The 20,842-nt window shown below is 50.2% G+C and overlaps 1 protein-coding gene across 1 annotated transcript in view; it reads left to right on the top strand.

The window, feature by feature from the left end:
• The window catches only part of Trappc9 (trafficking protein particle complex subunit 9), a 501,861-nt gene that overhangs the window by 400,214 nt on the left and 80,805 nt on the right, over positions 1-20,842 (top strand). Inside the window, exon 21 of the mRNA XM_071602098.1 lies at positions 2,003-2,094. Coding sequence (XP_071458199.1) covers positions 2,003-2,094 — 92 coding nt within the window. The remainder of the gene's footprint in view (positions 1-2,002; positions 2,095-20,842) is intronic.

Genomic DNA, 20,842 nt, shown 5'->3' on the forward strand with positions numbered 1-20,842 from the left:
TCTGAGCCAGGGGCAGAGGGTAGAGCAGGCAGTGCTAGCCACGGGGCGCCGTGCTTCCACCTGCACCTCGCGACACCCCGGGAGGCTGGTGCTCTCGTCCCGTGCCGCAGACGCTGAAACCGAGACCCATGGCCTGAGGTCAGTTGACCAGAGCTCAGCAGCAGCGGCACCAGGATTCACAGCTGGGCTGAGACGTTCAGCTGCTGAGCTCCAGGGGAGGGAACCAGCAGAGCTTTGCAGGGGCTGCAATAACTCTCGCTGATCCAGACATTTCAGAAACAGCTGCTAGGCTCTCAGATCCTCCGTTGAGGTGGTGAGAGAGGAGGGGAGAGGTGGCTGTTCAGGTGGGTGTGGAATGAAACAGTGCCTGCAGCTGGGGCAGACAAGGTCCCATGCAAAGCAGCCCCGAGAACTCAAAGCAACAGCAACAAACATTAGCAAAGCATGCTTTGTCTCAGGGCTCGGGCCCACTGTGCCAGGCACGGCCCCCACACTGCTTCGAGAGGCTGCTTGCTGGCATCCACTTACTACCCAGCACTGCTGGCTGAGCAGCTGCAGAGCCAGGCCCTGCTCGAGGTCCCAGCATGAAGTCTATGCCCTCACTGAGCTCCAGGATGGTGGTGAAGACAACACATGTAGCATGAGTTGCCAGGGGCCACAGAAGTCTTGCAGCCAAGGAAGTTTCCCAGAGGTAGGTAGCTGAGTCCAAGCTGAGACTTAAATAATGAACACAGCTAGGCAGGAGAAGAGAGAGGAGAAAGCACAGCATGTGCAGGGTCTGGAGGGAGCATGTGGTTATTTAGAAGAGTGGGGAGAAGGCCAGAGTAGCCCGTCTAGTCCAGGAGTAGGCAGAGGTCCCTGAATCAGCCATCCTGGGTGAAGCCTTTGCCGAGGTGCTAGCCCAGCTCTCTGACTGTGGATGCCCCTTGGACTGGGTGCTGGGAGGGACGTGCTCACTCTGCACTCCATGCCTCCAGAGCGACACTCCATCCAGTCGGCCTGAGACCGGGAACATGAGCCGCATTCTCTGCCAGTCCTGCCCCTCTTGCTCGGGCTCCTGGCCCTGTTGTACCTATTCCTGCACGCACTTTGTTCCCACACAGCTGTCCCCAGTTCTGGCAAATCTGATTTTCTGTTTGTTCAGTGCTATCTTAGCAGTTAAGACGAGTACTGAAAGCCAGTACTTCAGGGTTTGCATCTGATGCCTCTGTCCCTGCTTCTGGGCCTGCCTCACCTCAGAAGCACCAAACATGATTGTTGAAGGAATAAATTTGGCATTGGAAGAAGAACATGGGTTTCTCCTCCCCTTTTCCAATCACTAGAGAATGTCAGGAACTAAATTTTTCCTGCTTGATTGCAACTTACAAATGGTGGCTTTAATTTTCCTAAGAGAGGGAAAGAGGCTTATATTCCTGCCTCCGAGCCATACTGGTGGTTTAATGTTAGCACCTGGCTGACTTCTGTGGTCTCTGTTCAGTCCAGTTTCTTCACCCACTGGTACTTGATGAGAGCCTTGACTTCCTCAGTTATGACTTTGCTTAAGTGAGCTGGTTGGTAATTATCTATGTAATTACCTCGAGATGTGGGAGGCAGCAGCCGTGAAGCCATCCTGAAAGCCAGTACACGTCAGGAGAACACGGCTGCGTTGAATGGCCAACCACAGCGTGCAGACTTCATTCAGGAAAAATGGCCTCCCATTCTTCTTTATTCTCCGCAGCAAGAGTAGTTGTCAGATTAAAATCACCCCAGTGGATTTCTCTTCCTCACATAATAGCCACTTCATTTAATGGATTTAGGGGTGAGGGAAGAGGGCGCCCAATAAGTTTTCCTGCTTATTCCCTGTCTTAGAGTGACGTTGGAGTGGTTGGGTAGACCACCGGCTGAGCAGAGGGGGACATTAGCTGTGGGAGGTTTCTCGTCCAAGTATCTGACTGTAATCTTGTAGAGCTTCTCTCAGTCCCAGGACCTCAGCAGCTGTTGGCTTTTCCTTGACCAGGACTCACCCTTCTCTGACGCGCAGCGGGGAGGCGAGCGTGGAGGGTGTTCTGAGCCAGCTGGTCCTGGAGCACCTGCAGCTGGCTCCCCTGCAGTGGGGTGAGTACCACTGCCTGTCGCTTCTGGTGAACAGGCCCCTTCTCTCAAACTGTGCAAGTTCTTGGGTGTGTAGGGTCGGGGGGTTCCTCAGAGGTTGGTGTGTGCTGATGATCACCTCAGGAAACTGGGGAAAGAGCTCTGGCACCTCTGTTCAGGAGCTTGGCGTCCCCGTGAGTCCTGGTGGCCCTGATGTGCAAGAACTCCTTCCTGTCCCAACATGGATGTGTGGGCGGGTTTCAAACTGGCCTGGACTGCCCATCACTGGAGAGGTGCTGTTGTGTCTGATAGGTGTGCTCTGCAGATATTTCTGGAACTTGGAGTGAGTTGGGATGAGGGACGAGAGCCGGGTGTGATGGCCTCCCTCTGCCTGGAATGAGCTTTGACAGATTTCCACACCCGTGTGTGGAAGGGTGTGTCTCCTAAACACTTTCACTCAGCTGTCCTTTGAGACCACGGTTACTTAACACATAGCCTGTTTGTTCCTTTTGCACCCGTAAACTCATGCCGTGGAGCTCCTTCTTGAAAACTTGTGCCCTGGCCACATAATTCTAAGTAGTGTTTAAAGGTGTCTTGCTCAGAGACAGACTGAGTATTTCTTTGGAGTGCAAGTCTCTGTTCTCTGGAGTTGTTTCATTAGATAATCTATTTTGAATCGTTGCAGTCAGCTGCTAAAATACGTACCTTCCTTCTATCTCCTCCTCACCCAGGAAGTCAGTGTGTGTTCTTTTAAGAAGGTCCATATTGGCCAATTCATTAATAAGCTGGAGCCGCCCCTCTGCATGCTGGAGATGCCTGAACATCAGCCTAGGGCTTGGAGAAGAGAGCTGGCCTTTCTGTGGCATCCCCCCACTCCTCTGCTGGCCCTGCTCCTCACAGGGAGAACCCAGGCAGCTAGCTGGGTGGGCGGTGCCCTCCTGGCCACTGGGATGGATTCCCTTCCTCCTCTCCGACCCATTAAAGTGGGAGCAAGACTTGGCCTTTCTGCAGGGTGTGCCACAGTTTGGCCTCTGCGGGCTTCCCCACTGTCCAGAGACTTGTCCAGGTCCAAATGTCCTATCTCCCAATTCCTTGGGCACAGTGAACTGCTTTTACTGGGTTGGCCAGGGAGGTCAGACACATGGACCCTCCTGGTCAGGGACTGGGAAAGGTCTCAGTGAGCAGCAGCCCTATGTAACCTCTCTCCAGAGGAGGTTCCACCTGGCAAGTAAGCAGGACATTCATGGGGAAGTAAGGGAATGGCTGGTCATGGGCAGAACAGGGCCAAGAGCCAAGAGCAGAGTGACTTGGGATAGGGAGGCGGGAAGCAGGTGGCCTCCTTACCCTCTGTCTCAGATAAGTATCTGCCAGCTAGTGTGGCTGACCGTCAGGGTACCTGATGGCAGAGACCTAGGAGATGCTACCAGAGCTGCTGCTGGGGGGTACCTGTTCAGTCTGCAGGGGATGCTAGTGAAGGTGGCTGTTCTCTGCATGGCCTAAGGTGAGTGCTAAGCAGTAGGGGATTCCGAGAAGAGGGAGGAAGCTGGGAGGACAGAATGCTCCTGCCCCAGGCATTTTGCTTGAGAAGCACCATTTACTCCTGAGGTAGCCAGGGAGGGTCCTTACCATATTTACAAATAGGAACCTTGTGACAAGCCACCCTCCCAGGGAGAAACCCCGTCTAGCACCTGCACACAGAGCTCTGTAAGACTGTCAGATGAAGCACAGTAGTTGACAATGATAAAGGTCTCTTGGTGCTCCCTGTGCCCTGTCCCTTGAGGGTACTGAGATACTCTTTAGAACTATGCAGTAACAAGCTGGGCACTGCCACATGCCTGTGGTCCCAGCACGGGCAGGCTGATGGGTTCGGGGGGCTGTTGTGTGTACATGCCACATGTTCACCCATGTGTAAGTTTGAGTACTTTTCCCTGGAGAAACACAGCTTCTAAAAGATACTGCAGACACCCAGAAGGCCCTGCACGTTTGGTCTCCAGGGGAGTCCTGCAAAGGCCCAGGCTGGCCTCCGCAGTGTGAATCAGCCTCCATGATCAGAGCACAGAGTTTCCCTGTTCCAGGTACCATGGATTATTTAACTCCTGACATATTTGGCTATTTCCAGTGAACATCTTTTTGTTACACGAGTTTTGTTTGATTTTCTGACTATACCTGCCTTCTAGTTCTAGAGTCACTAGGTCAAAGGCCTGAACGTCTCTAAGGCATGAACATGTTTATTTGTGAGACGAATACGTGATTGCTGTCTATGATGTGACACTCTGGGAACTTGGGTTTCTCAGGTCACTTTCTCATCCCGTTTCCAGCACAGAACTCCAGGTGTCCTCTGCAGGGCAGTGCAGGTGATGGAGAGGGAGGGCCAGGGTGGGGTCAGTCCTGAGGTGTTATCGCGCATGCTCTGGACGTCTTCAGATCATAGAGGATGGGAATCGGGTTGAGAGACCTACCCTCCTGAGCCCCAGGAGGGCAGAGGTCTTGCCATGGCCACCAGGCTTTGGCATCTCTCCCCCGCATTCTCCACTTAGGGGCCCAACGTGTCTTGTTATCCTGGGGGCCATGGCCACCTGCACATGCCAGATCGTGGTGAGCCTGCAGGGGTCTTGGCTGGGCAGCGGCCACTGCTTCCCAAAGGCAGCCATGCGGGAATTCAACATTTGTTAGCAGAACTTTCTCCTTGAGTCTCTTTTTGCATCATGTGTTTGTGTATTTGTGCACGATCAAGGAGGGAGGGAACAAGCACCCTCACCTGTGACTCAGTGCAGACCCACCCTTGGGTACAGAGGAAGAAGCCACACAGCCCTGGAGGGTGACTGGCTTCGAGGTCCTGCAGACCTGGCTCCTCTTTGCCGCATTCTGCTGAGCTGGTCAGGCATCCTGGCAGCTCCTTCTGCCCTGAGCTCTGGCGCACTCTGTGGAGTGGTGACGGCCAGCTCCTGACTCTGCCGGGGAAGGGAATGCGTCACAAACATCGACCCCTTCCTCGCCACATGGCTAATCCCACTGACTGAGCGTGGTCAACTCTCTGTCCCTTTCCCTCTGTTATTCTCTCAGGGAGCTCACAGCCTGGGAGGGGACCCGTCTAGCACCGGAGTCACTGCAGCACCCCGGAGGAGGGCCCACTTCCGCTGCACAGGCCCCCTGGGGAGGGAGGAATCACTTTGGGATGAAGGGATCAGGATGGCATCATGGAGGTCCCTCTGATCTTGGGGATGGGGAAGGAGCAGGCTGTGCTCCCCAGTGTTTACCATCAGGGAAGCCAGCTAGAGGGCTCGGGCCACAGCGAGCCAGCAGTGGTGAGAGGGCAGAAGGGAGTTTTGTCTGCCTCCCTTCCTCCCGACTGGACCTTCAGCCCACCAGTGGCATACCAGTGGTGCAGGGTCTTCACCCCTGGCCTCAGTTCAGCCACCCTCTACCTTCCCTGTCCCCTGCACGACGTAGCTCGTATCCAGGCTCTTGAGCTGCCTGGTCCCTGCACCTCCCACACTCCTGACTTGGGCTACCCTAAGCAGACTTCCAGGGGCTCCTGCGAGGATGGACTAGACTGAAGCACCTCAAGGGCCCACCACGTGGGCGCCTGCCCCCGCCAGGCCCCTGTTCCCTGGCGTGCTGGTCTTTAGCCTCAGAAGTCCACACCTCTTTGGCCCAGCCAGCTTTATTCCTTCCCTTAGAGCAGGTTCAGGAGGTCAATTAAAGAAAAAGGTTGCTATTTTTAAACAGCCATTTTGTAAAAATGGTCACACCTGCTGGGCCAGGGGCAAGGGCTGGGCAGTGACTTTGGGCCCTAATGACCCTGCATGCTCTTGTGTCCCTCCCATGAAGGAGGAGCTGAGGCTGAGCAGACCCAAGTTCGTCTCACCTGGGGCTCACAGCTGCAGAAGAACAGTCTAGGTTCAGAGCCCCTCACACCTGAATTGTGACCTTCCCCCGGGGTCACTTTATGGAAGTAATATGTTCTCACAGCAAAAAGTGAGAAGCAACCAGAGGAATTCAGCAGAGGACAGCCAGCCCTTTCCTATCCCAAACCACCTCTGTTTCATCTTTGTGCAGTTCTGAGTTATCTTGCAATCCTCCAATTATAACTTGGTTCATGGAAATGACCGTGTCACGATTATACTTCCATATCCTTTTTTATGCTTAACAAAATATAAACGTCATCTGTATTATAAACACGTCTTACACACATAGGTAAAGGCTGAACTGTGTTTCATCAAATGGATACAAGATAATATAACACTTGTCCTGATGTTGAAGTTTTAGATTGTTTGAAAGTATTTACCACTGTAAACGTTTTAGACCACTAGACCCAGGTTTGTACACAGAACTTTATTTAGTATCTGGGGGTTAACTGCCTCAGCGTGGATTCCCACTTTTACCATGAGGTGGTAGCGACAGCTGCAGGGCACAGACAGGCCTGGTGCTGTTGGGCAAGCCACCTGGGTTGCATCCCAGGCTCTACTACCCCATGGTGAGTTGTGGCTTGGGCTAGGGGTCCAGTTCTCCACATCTCATTTGTAAATACTGAACACAAAAGAGGAGGAAATACTTCCTTGCCCCAGTAGTGAGAAGTCACACTGTGTATGGGCTCTGGGATTATAATTCTTACTTTTGGTTGTAGAAATAAGGAAACTAAAATTCTAGGGGGCAAATTCAGGACCCAGTGTGCGTCTTCTACCACGTCATTGACAGTAAGGCAGGACTTGGGGCTTAGCCAGCCAAAGGCAGGGCCAGGCTCACAACAGGACTCCCGAGTCCAGGCACTGGGCAGGAGCTTCCAAGATACCTCCTGTCTCAGTCCTTGAATGTTCTGGAAATGGAGAGTGTTTGTGCATGGTGCACACACGTGTCCATGGGCTGTTCTCCCAGTGGGAAGGAAGCAGCTCTGGGCCTGTCTGTGCCCCTTGCAAAAGCCAGTGTGCCTCTCTGCCTGTCTATGCTGAGGACCATCTTCCAGACGTTTCCATAGATACCGGGTCATGATGACTAATGGGGCTAAGCTGCTTGCCACACTGATTGGAGTGTCCCATTGCTGTGCCACCCGCTACTTCCTTCTTGAACTGATAACACTTTTCTCTTTATAGCTCTTTATGTCTTCTTAGATGCATTGATGCTTGCTTGAGCTGTCATTCATAGACAGTCAATGAATACAAATCAGGTTCTCGCTACATTTACAGAGTGGGCATTTTTAGTACACATTCTCCAAATAACCACTGAGTAAGCCCACCTGTGCTCCCAGGATCTGAGCTGTGATGTGGAGGCAGGACTGTGGGAGTGGGGACAGTGGCCATCTAGGAAGCTGGGTGGCCACCTGACACTCGGTGAGGGCGCTCCTCTGCCTTTTCTCAGGGAGCACCCTTTGGGCCTGAACTGGCATGAGTCTTGGACGTTACCATCACTGTTTCCTTTGGTCTATTAAGATGTAGACGGGGGTGCCAAGGGTTGATGGATTGGTTCTTGTATTGATAGTGTCATCTGTTTGTTGAGTAAATATCTACTGCCCAGCTACTGGACACCAAGCACTGTCTCAGGCCTGGGGACCCAAGAACAGATTAAACACAATCCCTTTCCCAGGAGACACTTACACTGTGGCGAGTGCTGGGGACTGGGTTGGTCTGTACCATCTGCACACGTCCTGGTGTGTGTGTGCCTAGACCTTGTGCGGGTGTTCTGGAGCAGAGATGGGGGCAGGGCTGGCACTCAGCTCTCCTGTCACCTTGACTGGAAGGAGCTTGTGCTGTGCTTGGGGTGTGGCACGGTGCCTGTGAGCACCTGCGGGTCTCCCTGGAGCAGACCCCCGGAGGCTGCGGAGCCCCCAGGACAAACGGCACTTTTCCTCCTCGGGCACTTCTGCATTTGGCCAGCTCTATGCAGGAGCCTGGGTCTGGTGCTGCCTGAGTGTGGGCCTCCTGTGGCTCTGCGGGGAAACACGTCCATGCTGCGCCTGCTCCTGAAAAGTGTCTTTCATCAAACTGTGTAAGAGGGATGTGTCGTGAGGGGTTTGGTCTGTGTCTAGCGGGAGGTTCCTGCAGAAGGGCTGCTCGAGGCAGCGGCGTCTCAGGCAGCAGGGCCAGTGAGGACCCAGCCCCACCCAGCCAGCAGGGAGGATGGTCAGTGGCACACAAGTCTCCCTGCCACTGGCCTTCCCACTGCCCCCTTGCTTCCTTCCCAGATGACAGCAGCAGCGCTCTCTGGGTGTATCCAGCGCCACCTCCCTCTCCAAACGTCTGCTCCTGGGCCCAAGTGCTCGTCAGTACTCTGGGACCCAGGGGCTGACTGGGGTGGTTTGGGTGAGTCTGAGAGGCTGACCAGCTTGGGGCTGAGTACCACTTCCTGAGGTCCATGTGTGGCTCAGTCATGTGGGGGAGGGGTACAGAAATGTCGGCTGCCCCCAGTATAGTCTCTCTCAGGAAAGACACAGCAGTGCTTGTTCTGCTGGGCTCTCGTTTAGAATCAGTGAGGGCTGCAAACGGCACGTAGTCCCAGGCCTGTCATCAGAAGCACTCCACAGGTACAGGAACCTCACAACTTAGTAGGGTCCTAGACAGCATCTTGAAATGAAAGACAGTGAGGCAAAGAGGAAGGAGAGGAGAGCGAAGGAGACCAGGGGACAGAGGAGGACTGTGGAGCCAGGCTACTGTGTTCCTGAGGAAGAACCAATGAATGGTTCTCCTTGTCAGTCTGTACTCAAACACACCAAGGGGACAGTGAGAGGCCCCTAGCCTCAGAGCAGAGGACCACTGGTGAGGCTGGACCTGGCTCAACTTGTGCCCATGCCTGGGGTGGGACAGGTTCTTCTCCTACTGGCTGCTTCACATCACAGCAAACACAGAGTGGCCTCAGGCATGCCGGCCTCTCCTTGCCAGCACAGGCATGGATCAATACAACCACCTTGGCGGCCACACTGGCCACCAGCCTGCAAAACCTCACAGAACTTGTGCACTATGCCAGCTGATCCTCCAAACAACAGGGCTGTCAGGAGGAGGGGCGAGCACCCCTGCCTCAGGGTCTCAAGGGGAAGATGAAGCCATCAGTCAGCAACAAGAGGGAACCATCAGAGTGCATGTGGGCACATCAGCACAGGACCATGGATGTCACCTGGAAGGATGGCATCCTTGCCTTGGGCTGGAATTCAGCCTTGAGCACACAGGAGGAGGGAAGCCTTGGCTGCTGAGACTGCTACCAGTGGATGGACACTGAGCACCCATGAGGTGCTGAAGAGGCTGGGAAGAAGAGACAGCCACCGACAGTGAAGCCGGCTACGCCAGGGCCTGGAGGACGGAGGAGTGGGACCACGCGAGGTCTGATCCTCGAGCCGGGGCCGAGTCTTTCTGAGCCAGGTCCCTGGAGAGTACTGAAGCCCAAAGGACGACAGTGGCCAGGTCATAAGCCCAGTGGAGTTCAGTGCCCATGGCCCCACAGCTCTTTCCATCTGAACTACCCCTGGCCTTCCTCTCAGGCCTCTTCCACGCAGGAGCCTCTGCTGCATTTAGCACCCCATCTCACCCCTCAGTGCCCAGGGATGCCTTTGCATGGGCCCCATCTGTCCTTTTCTATGTCTGTCTCCCTGGGAGCTGGGGCTCGTGGGGCAGGTGGAGGAGGTGCCCTGCAAGCCTCCCAGGTGGCTCAGGAAGGGCCTGGTGCCGCAGCTCCTGCTCAGTCTGGTGGGGTGGGTGGCAGACACTTGAGGACCAGTGCTGCTCAGGAAGAGGGCCTGTCCATCCAGGGTGCTGGGACAGTGATTGCTGGCTTGGTAGCCAGTGTCCACATGCTGCTCAGCCTCTGATGAGGAAGACAGATGAGCAAATACCGCCATCCTCTCGGACGATGAGGAGGGGGTCTGGGAGGGACTTCTGGGTCTTCCCAGGGATCCCCAGTAATCAGCAGTTTCTTCAAAACTAGCCTTCTACTTTCTCTTACCTTCACCACCACACATCCACCCCCTCCACCTGCCCATCTGCCTTCCACCTGCCACCCCCCATTCACTCACCCCCAAAGTGCCTCTGTGCCAGATTAGGGGGCCACCTGTGAGCCTCTGCTCATTCCCCTTCTTGCAGCTGTGTGCCACATTCTGTAGGAGACTTCTCCATTATGGAGGGGTGCCTGTCCCTGGGGGAGGGTGGGACTTATTGAGACCCAGGACATTTCAGGTTGGAACAGCTCTCCCCATGTGGGAGCTGGGGTGTTGCTAGTACCTTCTGCTCACTGACCAGGGCAGGCCACACAGCAGCTCACGTGCTGAGAAAAGGGCCGACCTGATGGCATTTTCAAATGTTCAGAAAACACTAAGGAAAAGTCTGAATTCTCCATAGGGTGGCTGATGCCACGTTACCAGTCCTGGTAAGAAAAGGGCTAATGAGAACCAGGTAAAAATAGCATGCTCTGTGCCTGTCCAAAGTGCCACAAAGCCAAGAAACATCTCAGCACCCAGACTGTCACCAGCCAGTGCCACAACTAGCTAGACTGAGCATCCTTCACGACAGGGACCTGTCATGTCCTCACATCCAGGAGGTGGGGGTACTACCCTTGCTTCAGAGGGGGAGCTCCAAAATTAGAAAGGTCATTTCACCATGTCCAGCAAGTAAGTGGTGGAATGAAGACCTTTCATGGTCTAGCCCTGAGATGCCCAAGTTGCCCGCCCCAAGAAAAGAACCGGAATACAGTGAATCATCCTACCTGCAAGGTGCTCTCTGAAAACCTATGAACTAAGTATTTATTTTGAAAAGATAAAATGTGCACAAATATACTTCAAAGTTTAAGGGGTGCAGGAGGGTGCATGATGAGAAACGCCTTTCCCATCCCAGCCTCCCCAGCTCTGGCTGTCTCCAGATGCCATCTTGGGCGCCTTTCCTCAAGAGGGGTGTGCGAGCGCTTTGCCGCGTGGTTTTTGTTTCACTGGGTGATGTATGGTGGACATCAGTGGCTCTCACTCCATCTCAATCCACCAGGCTTCTGCCCGAGATGTATTGCCATTTATTTACCCTGTGTGGTTGATGGGCTCTCAAGTTGTTTCTGATCTTCTGCTGTGGTAAACATTGTTGCAATTAGTTTCCTTGTAAATATGTCATCCCTTACACAAGTAAGTCACACTGTAGGACATTTATTTCAAATTGAGCAATCTCTTAAAAAATATCTTCTGGTTTGTTATAATCATACTTAGAAAGACCTTCCCTAGTTGGATTATTATTATTTTTTTAATTCTGCCATGTTTGTTCCGAGTGTTTTGGGACCTCAATTATTTAACATCGAAATCTTTTTGTTTATCTGGAATTTATTATAATGTGAGTGATGGGGCCACCCTTTCTTTTTCCAGAAATCTTAGTCGTCCCCAAGCTATAATCTATAATCTGGCTTTCTCCACGCATAAGAAGTTCCACTTTTCTTCTTCTTTCTTTCTTTCTTTTTCTTTTTCTTTCTTTCTTTTTTTTGTGGGGTGTTTAATTAGTTATACATGACAGCAGAATGCATTTATGCACTTTGGTATATCATACATAGATGGGATATAATTTCTCCTTTTTCTGAGTGTACATGTTGCAGAATCACTGGTCATGCAGTCACATATACACACACAGTAATAATGTCTGTTTTGTTCTACTGTCTTTCCTATCCCCACATCCCCTCCCCTTTCCTCCCATTACTTCCCTCTATCTAATCTAGGGTAACACTATTCTTCTCTAGTGCCCCCCCCCACTTTATTGTGAATTAGCATCCGCATATTAGAGAAAACATTTGGCCTTTGGTTTTGGGGGGATTGGCTTATTTCGCTTAGCATGATATTCTTCAACTCCATCCATTTATTGGCAAATGTCATAATTTCATTCTTCTTTAAATAAGTAATATTCCATTGAATACATGTACGGCATTTTCTTTATCCATTCATCTATCGAGGGACACCTAGGGTTGGTTCCATAGTTTAGCTATTGTGAATTAAGCTGCTATAAACATTGCCGTGGCTGTATCATTATAGTATGCTGATTTTAAATCCTTTGGGTATAAACCAAGGATCAGAATAACTGGGTCAAATGGTGATTCCATTCCAAGTTTTCTGAGGAATCTCCATACTGCTTTTCAGAGTGACTGCACCAATTTGCAGTCCCACCAACAGTGAATGAGTGTACCTTCACCACATCCTCGCCAACATTTATTGTTGCCTATATTCTTGATGATTGCCATTCTGACAGGGGTGAGATTAAATTTTAGGGTAGTTTTGATTTGCATTTCTCTAATTGCTAGAGGTGTTGGATGCTTTTTCATATATTTGTTGATTGATTGTATTTCTTCTTCTGTGAAGTGTCTGTTCAGTTCCTTAGCCCATTTACTGATTGGGTTATTTGTGTTTTTGGTGTTAAGTTTTTTGAGTTCTTTATAGATCCTAGAAAATAATTCTTTATCAGAGGTGAATGTGGTAAAGATTTTCTCCCAACCTGTAGTCCCTCTTTTTACATTATTGAATGTTTCTTTTGCTGTGAAGAAGCTTTTTAATTTGAATCCATCCCATTTATTGATTCTTGACTTGACTTCTTGCATTTTAGGAGTCTTGTTAAGGAAGTCAGATACTAGGCTGACGTGGTGAAGATTTGAACCTGTTTTTTCTTCTTTGAGGTGCAGGGTTCTCTGTTCTAGTGCCTAAGTCTTTGATCCACTTTGAGTTGATTTTTGTGCAAGGTGAAAAAGGTTTAATTTCATCTTATTACATATGGATTACCTGTTTGGCCAGCACCACTTGTTGAATAGGATATCTTTTCTCTAGTGAATGTTTTTGGCACCCTTGTCTAGTATGAGATAGCCATATTCATGTGGGTTTGTCTCTGTGTCCTCTGTTCTGTACCATTGGTCTACCAGTCTGTTTTGGTGCCAATACCATGTCATTTTTGTTATTATAGCTCTGTAGTATAGTTTAAGGTCTGGTATTGTGATACATCCTGCTTCACTTTTCTTGCTAAGCATTGCTTTAGCTATTCTGGGTCTTTTATTTATCCACATAAATTTCATGACTACTCTTTCTATTTCTATGAAGAATGTCATTGGGATTTTAATAGGATTTGCATTAAATCTGTATAGTGCTTTTGGTAGAATGGCCATTTTGACAATATTAATTCTTCCTATCCAGGTAGCATGGGAGACCTTTCCATCTTCTGAGGTTTCCTCCAATTTTTTTTCTCTAGTGTTCTAGAGTTTTCATTGTAGAGGTCTCTCACTCTTTTGTTCGATTGATTACCAAGTATTTTATTTTTTTGAGGCTATTGTGAATGGGGTAGTTTTCCTAGTTTCTCTTTCAGTGGATTCATTGCTGATATACAGGAATGCATTTGATTTATGGGTGTTGATTTATATCCTGCTACTTAGCTGAATTCATTTATTAGTTCTAGAAGTTTTCTGGTGGAATTTCTATTTTTTTTATCTTCTAGATATAGAATCATGTCATCAGCAAATAGTGATAGTTTGAGTTCTTCTTTACCTATTTGTATCCCTTTAATTTCTTTCTTCTGTCCAATTGCTCTGGCTAGACTTTCAAGGTTGATGTTGAATAGAAGTGGTGAAAGAGGACATCCTTGCATTGTTCCAGTTTTTAGAGGGAATGTTTGCAATCTTTCTCCATTTAGCATGTTGCTGGCTTTGGGTTCAGCATAGCTAGCTTTTACAGTGTTGAGGTATGCTCCTACTATCCTTAGTTTTTCTAGTGTTTTAACGATGAAGGTATGTATATTTTGTCAAAGTGTGCTGTATTTTGCTTTTTCTGTATCTATTTAGATGATCATATGATTCTTGTTCTTAAGTCTCACTTTTCTTATGCTTAAGGAAAGCTTTGACTCTTTTCCATTGATCTACCTGGGTGCAGCTGTTATACTTTCTAGTGTAAGTTTAACATCTGCTGTCGGGAGTCTTCCTCAGTGTTATATTCTTGCCTTTCTTACTTAGGTTTTTTAAAACCACCTAACATGAACTTGACATCTTAACCACATCTCCGGGTGCAGTTCAGTGGTGTCAACTGTGTACATGTTGTTGTGTGACAGATCTTTGGAAATTTTCGCTTGCAAAACTGAAAGTCTCCACCCATTGAACAACATCTGTGGTGCTTATTTTTGCATAATTTCAGAAAGTGCTCGTCCAACTCACTTGAGAAACAAGCATCCACCACCGACTCTCACCTGTGCGCATTTCCCCATTCTTTTTTCATTTGATTTTACTTCCTTCCTTTTCCTTGATCAAGCTGGCCAATAGATGATTACTTATTTATCAACTCTGCCCCTTTCTCTTTTCTACTTCAATAATTGTAGCTTCTCTTTTTTATTAGTTTCTCATTTCTGTTTTATTTGGGCTTCCTGGGTATTCTTCACTCACCTATAGGATTAAGTGTTTAAATTATTTTTTTAAAGCTTCCTGTTATTTTTAATTGGTACATTATAGTTTTATATGAAACGAATGCATTGTGATCTCTTCACACACACACACATAGCATAGTTTAGTCATGTAACTAAGTAGAAGAACAAGTAGAGTAGGTGAGGGGGTCAGAGGGGAGGGACAACAGAAGTAGGGAAGGTTGAAGGGAAATAAGCTATGTTGCATACAGCTCTGAGTGTGCCAGTGAACCCACTAGCGTGTAAAACTATAATGCACTATGAAATTTTTAGGTAACTTCTTATTATTAATATAAATCTTTAAGGCCATCAATTTTCCTGTGGTCACTGCTTTAACTCTGCCCCATGTTCTAGAATTAAACAGTCTCATGTCTGATATTTGTTAGACATTCTGCAATTCTAGTTTGTGTTTTATCTCTGTCCAAAATATTGTTTAAAGGATAGTTTTTTCAAGAACCTTCTGTGTGTTTTTGTTTGTCTGATTCTGTTATTACTTTGTAAAGTAATGGCATTGTAATCAGTTTATAATCAGTATGAGCCTCACCTCAGAATTTATCAAGGTTTCTTTGTGCATGTTTTTTGGTGACTACTCCAAGGACGTTTAAGAAGAAGGCCCGCTCCTCATTTTCAATGTGTGTTGGCTGTGCCTTGCTGATCAAGTTGGGCAAGTCTGATATCCTTACTTACTTGATCTGCCCTGGTCTCTAAGGGGTGCACGATGGCTCTCCCTGATGGGGGTCCACTCTGCCCAGTGACCCCTCTCTGTGGTGTGAGTGCCAGCGACCTCGTGTGCAGGTGCTCCCAGCGTCTGTGTGCCATGCCTGAGGACTCTGTGTGCTCTTGGTCTCCTCTGAACTGGCGCTCATTCCCGCTCGCCTGATACCTGCCACACCCGCTCCGTTTTGCTTGCTGGCTTCCCTTCACCCATACTTTTGTTTGAACCCTTTGAGAGTCACTTTGTGAAACATGGTTTTGTGGAAGCGGCGCTGGGGCTTTCCTCATCGACGGGCTCCTGGGTCTTCCCCCGGTGAGTGGCTGAGACTGTCATGCACATGGCTGTGCCAAGCGCGTGGTCCGGGGGCCCAGTGCTTTTGTCTTTGTACTTTCAATCTTGACTGTTGTGATGTGTGCTTTCTGGTTTTTTTTTTTTCCTGCATGATTTTGTTTCCTCTTCTTTCTTTCCAAGCTGTCCTGCATCTCTTGTCTGCCCTCCCACCCCCATCTCCTTATGAGATCTTAATCCCTTACTTTCTTCACAATTCTTGTTTTCTGAAATTTCATTATACAGTCATGAGCCCACATGTTCTGTCTGGATGTGTGGATCCCATATATGATGGTGGTTCCATAAGGTCATTATGGAGCTGGGTACCATGGCACATGCCTATATACTCCCAGTGACTCTGGAGCCTGAGGCAGGAGGATCGCAAGTTCAAGATCAGCCTGGGCAATTTAGGGTCACCCTGTCTCAAAAATAAACGGGATTGAGGATATAGCTCAGTGGAAGAGCACTCCTGGGGCCAATCCCCAATATTACCGAAAAAAAAAAAAGAAGAAGAATATTTTTTTTAAAGATGGAGCTGAAAAATTTCTGTTGCCTAGTATTTTTACTGTATCTTTTCTAAGTCTGGATACACAAATACTTAACCACATGTTAAGGTTGCTGAAGCATTCAGTGAAGTGACATTCCTGACAAATTTGTAGCCTACAAGTAACAGGCTCCGCCATGTAGCCCAGGTATGTAGTGGGCCATTTCATTGTGTTTCTTTATGTACGTCCCTGTCTCTCAGCACCATGACAACGTGTACATTTCGTTTTTATTTCCTTCTTCACCCTCACCAGAGTAAAAGTTCCATCCAGGAACGACTTTATTCCACATCGTATTCTCAGAACGTTGAATTGTCACTGGAAGGCTTAATATACGCTTAATTATTTGTTGAAGGAATTAACAAAAGACAACCTTCACAATACAGCTCTGAGGCAGGTAGTGATCCTCCTGCTTTAGGGAAGAGAAACTCAGAGTGTTTGTAAGACAGTTGTTCAGCCTACTTGGCAAGAAGTGGAACACAGCAGCAGTGGTTTCAAAATCCATGTTTCCCCCCATGTACTGCACGTCCCAGATCACAAAATTAAACATCAGCCTGCAGCTGGATCCCGAGCCTGATCAGCTGACTTCCAACCAAATATCCCTCTGCAGCGCACTCCTTGATGACTAGGGAGAAGGAACATCCTCCTGTACACACTTGCAGAATAGTTGCAAGTACAATAGTGAGAATGATTCTTCCTGAGCTATTTTAGGGTAAATGATTGACCAAATTGTTTAATGTGCATTTCCTATAAGCAATGACATTATTTCATAAAAGACCACAATATAGCCACCAAAACAGGAAGTTACCATGGAAATGTAACTCTCGGATACCAAGCCCCATTCATATTTTGCTGGTTACCTCAGTCCTCTTTCCACCTGGGGGTTGGGGTCTTAGTCAGAGTCTCTAGTTGCACTGAGTTGTTAGGTATCAATAGTCTCCTGTGGGCTAGAAGAGCTCCTCAGTCTTCCTGTGACTTTTGTCACCTTGATACTCCAAGACTTTCCACCAGCAGTTCTGTAGACTGCCCTCAGTTTGGGTGTGTGGTAGGTCCTTATGGTTAGATCCATAAAGTTTATGCCGTTGGGCAGGGATGTCACAGGAGTAATGTGCCCTTTGTGCCACATCTATCAAGTAGCCCATGTTCTCTGCTCATGCTGTTACCAACAGTGGTCATTGGTCATCTGATGAAGGTGGCATTTGCCAGGCTCCTCTGCTGCAGTTATATTTTCCTTTTTGTAATTGGAACATTGTGGGAAGGTGCTTTGGAATTGTAAATATCCAATTCCTCATCAACTTTCCTTTGTTCTTTTAGTTATATTTGTGTGGTTCATCCTTTTCTATTTTATACATTGGGTTAAGAGATGTTGCTGTGGATATTTACTTTGATGCTGCATTGCCCCAGGTTCAGCCGCGGGCCCTCTTTCCAGCGGCTGCTGTGCCTCCTGGCTCCCCAGCCTTCTCTGAAGATGCCTGGCTTTCCAGCATAAGATAGTCCAGATTCATCTTAAAGTCACCCCGACAGCACCATCTCTCTGAGGAGTCTCAGTTCCCTCCAGTGAAAACCAGGACTGGAACCAGGAGCCAGACACAGCAGTGGTCCTTCCTGTTGGTGTTGCTGCTCCAGAGCCAGGAAGTGGACCACGCACACCAGGGACTGCTGTTGCACACACTTGCCCGCACACACACACCGGGGACTGCTGCACCTCCCTCTGTGGCTACGCGTTCATGGCCACCATCAGCCAAGTCTCCCATCCAGCCCAGTGCTGGTGGTTCTTCCTGGTTTACTCCTTTCCTTCCTTGAACCTCACTTCCCAGCTTTAAAGTAGTTCCTGTTTTGTCTGTCCCCTGCACGAAGCCCATCTCCCATCTCCACTTGACACTCACTCACACTCTCAGGATCCCAACCTCGTCACAGGGACCCTGTGGATACCAGTGAGGAGGTCCTCGCCTCCCCCTCCCACTTGTGCTCTTGGCACCCAGGCCAGGCTGCCCTTATGTGTGGACACTGACTCCAGTTTGGGCTCTGGGATGCCACATGGGTGCGTCCCACCTGGAGCAGAAGCCCCTCTTTGCAGATGCCTACTCACCCTGCCCAGGCTCAACAGCCCTCCTCACACCGCCATATCTTGCCTCATTCTAACCAGTGGCCTCAGGACTGAGTCTTTTGGGGATGGAGGGGCTACCAGGCTGTTGACATTGGGGGACAGCCGTCTTCTGAGATGCCCCTCTTCCCTGCTGCATCTCCCTCCCCTTTCTTTTCCTGTGGATCCTGGGAGACACTGCTTCTTCTGCCATCCTGCTAGCCTGCTCTGCACCCTGCTCCCACCCACGCCGGCTCTTCCTGACTCTCCTGTCACCTGTGTCTATCTCATATGCTCCATGAACTCAATGCAGAGTGGGTACAAAGTAAGTGCTGTTGAATGAGGCGTGAGCCGTAAGCCTTGAGCAGCACTCAGTTTGTGTGTGAGAGGAGCAGCCCCTTGCTGGGGAGCAGTGCCTGTTCCTACAGACTGGAACACATCTGTCGAGGGCCAGACTGCTTCTCTGTGCAGAGCAGGCATCTCGGGCTCTCCCACTAGACCCCGTGGGGACAGCCTCAACTGTGATGATGGCTTTGCTTGCTGGGCCTCCTTCAGTTTTCCTCTGCCACTGCCTAATCACAGTGAAATCAAGAGAATTTAGACTGCCAGCTTGAATTGGTGCTAATTAGTGCCGATATAAATCAAGCCCAGGTCTCTGTGGGCTTCTTAGTTCCAAAGTTTCCCACGAGCTGCAGGCAGAGCACGCAGACATGCCTTCTGCAGAGCTCCTGCCCCGCCCTCATCCCTTAGAGATTTATTCTCAGCATCCCCGTGCCCTGCCATTCTTGTGCCTGGCTTGTGTCCACAAGAGTAAGGGACTTCAGTGCAGGCAGATAACTGCTGGTACCTTCAACCCCAGCGGATGGGGCAGGCCTGGTGTGGATGTGACTTGTCCCAGTCCAGGTCCAAGGACCTTCCATTGGCTGAATTTTCCTCCTCCAGGACCAGGAAAATAACACTGGGGAGGGCAGCGGTGCTCACAGCCCTGTAGGGAACCCTGCTGTTTGGCACCTCTCCGTCCACTCTACAGACACCACTTCCCCTCCTCCGCCCCCCCGCAGGCCCATGGAGCAGGTGTGTTTTTTTTTTTTTTCATTTCAGAGTTGGAAACCAGGGCTCTGCTGTCACCCAGCCAGGAAGTCACAGAGCCAATATTTGAATCAAAACCTGTCTGGTGCCAGCCATAGGCTGCAGCCGGGTCACGTTGTCCTTAAGTTCCATCCCTTAAGTAATAAAGTGAATTGAAGATACGCAGCATACTAAAAATAAGTGGTAGAGGTTTCAGTTTTTCTCCAGTTTTTCCCATTGTTTCTTCATCAGTAAGAAAAGTAAGATAGCCCCTGCTACTTCCACGATGAGGCAGTTTCACATGTCTGGATTTTGCAGCCTTTCAACCCTGTGGTGGAGGATGTAGGGGGGAATAGCACATGCTGTTGACAGCAGAGTCACTGGGAGAACATGGATGTGGCTCGGCTGGGCTCACATGCAGTTTTGGTCACCTCCTATTTTTCTTGGGTGCCTCATAGAGGACAGCACAGTAAAGAGCCCTCCGTGCCTGCTGAGGAGATGCTTCTCGCAGTGGCCCTCTGTCCTAAGGGCTGCTGGCGGGGAAGTGCACTCATGGAGGGGCACAAGCACACTGACCAGGTTTCTGCAGAGCTGGGAGCTGCCTGGGAGCATCAGCAGCAGTCGTCCCTAAGCAGGGCCTGGGGAGCACCTTTCTCTGAGGATTGCTGTCCACCTGAGAAGCAGCCATCATGGGACCTCAGGGTGGGCGGAAGCTGACTGGCTGACAGGGACAGTGCCTCCCTTCTCCCTGCTGTGGGAGGCCCAGGAGTGGCCTCTCTGCCCAGAGGTCTCTGCTGGGGGGCCTGTCTCTAGCCTCCTCTCTTCTGTCACCCGTTTTTGCTCTTCCCTGAAGATCTCTCTGACAGTTAGGGCCCTACCCAGCCCCATCCCGGTGCCAGCCCCTGCACTGAAATAGAGCCCAGGCCTGTGCTCCCCGACTCTGTCCCATGGGGCTGCTCTCAGGTGCTGGCCCCACCCCCACCTGGACCCCACCCTATCTGCCTTCTCTGTGCTGCCCAGAGCTCCTCAGCACCTGTCAGGATGCCGCTTCCTCTGTCGAGGTGATGCCCCCATGCCTCAGGGGGAATCCAGGGCATGGTGCTGTGATGGATCAAGCTCTCAGCCTGCCACACTGCCAAGCCCTGGGCCACGGCTCCTTCCGCCCCAAGGTCAGGCCCCATGAGGAACTCAGCACCTGGTGGGGGCTGGAAGAGATGGGAAGTGAGGCCGCTGCACCTGCAGGACTGTGGGCTGGAGTTCCTGGGCTCTCCCCAGACTGCCCAGGATCCGCCTCCCACAGCAGAGGTGCCGTGTTTCCCTCTTCCTTCCCTCTTTCCCGGCCCTGCAAATCCTCCATGATCCCAGCTCTTCCATGAAGCTCTTCCCATACGTCCCCAGTGCTGGGTGTCAGCAGCTCAAGCCCAGGTGGGCGAGGGGCCCACACGCCTGGAGTGTGTCCACCATTGTGCCACTCTGTGTCCTTGGCTAGTCCTGCCTGTGAATTCTTAACTTCTTTCTTGTTCAGAGTCGGGAGAGGAAGTACTCTAGGCACAGGTACGGGGTGCCTCCTGCGTCCCTCTGCTTCACTTGAGAAGGTGCAGGATGCGGACGCCCACTCTCTCCCTCCTTGGGGTGCTGCCAGGCGTCCCTGCTCTGCAGAATACCGAGCACA

This window comes from Marmota flaviventris, chromosome 15, assembly GCF_047511675.1.
Source record: "Marmota flaviventris isolate mMarFla1 chromosome 15, mMarFla1.hap1, whole genome shotgun sequence".
Classification (NCBI taxonomy): domain Eukaryota; kingdom Metazoa; phylum Chordata; class Mammalia; order Rodentia; family Sciuridae; genus Marmota; species Marmota flaviventris.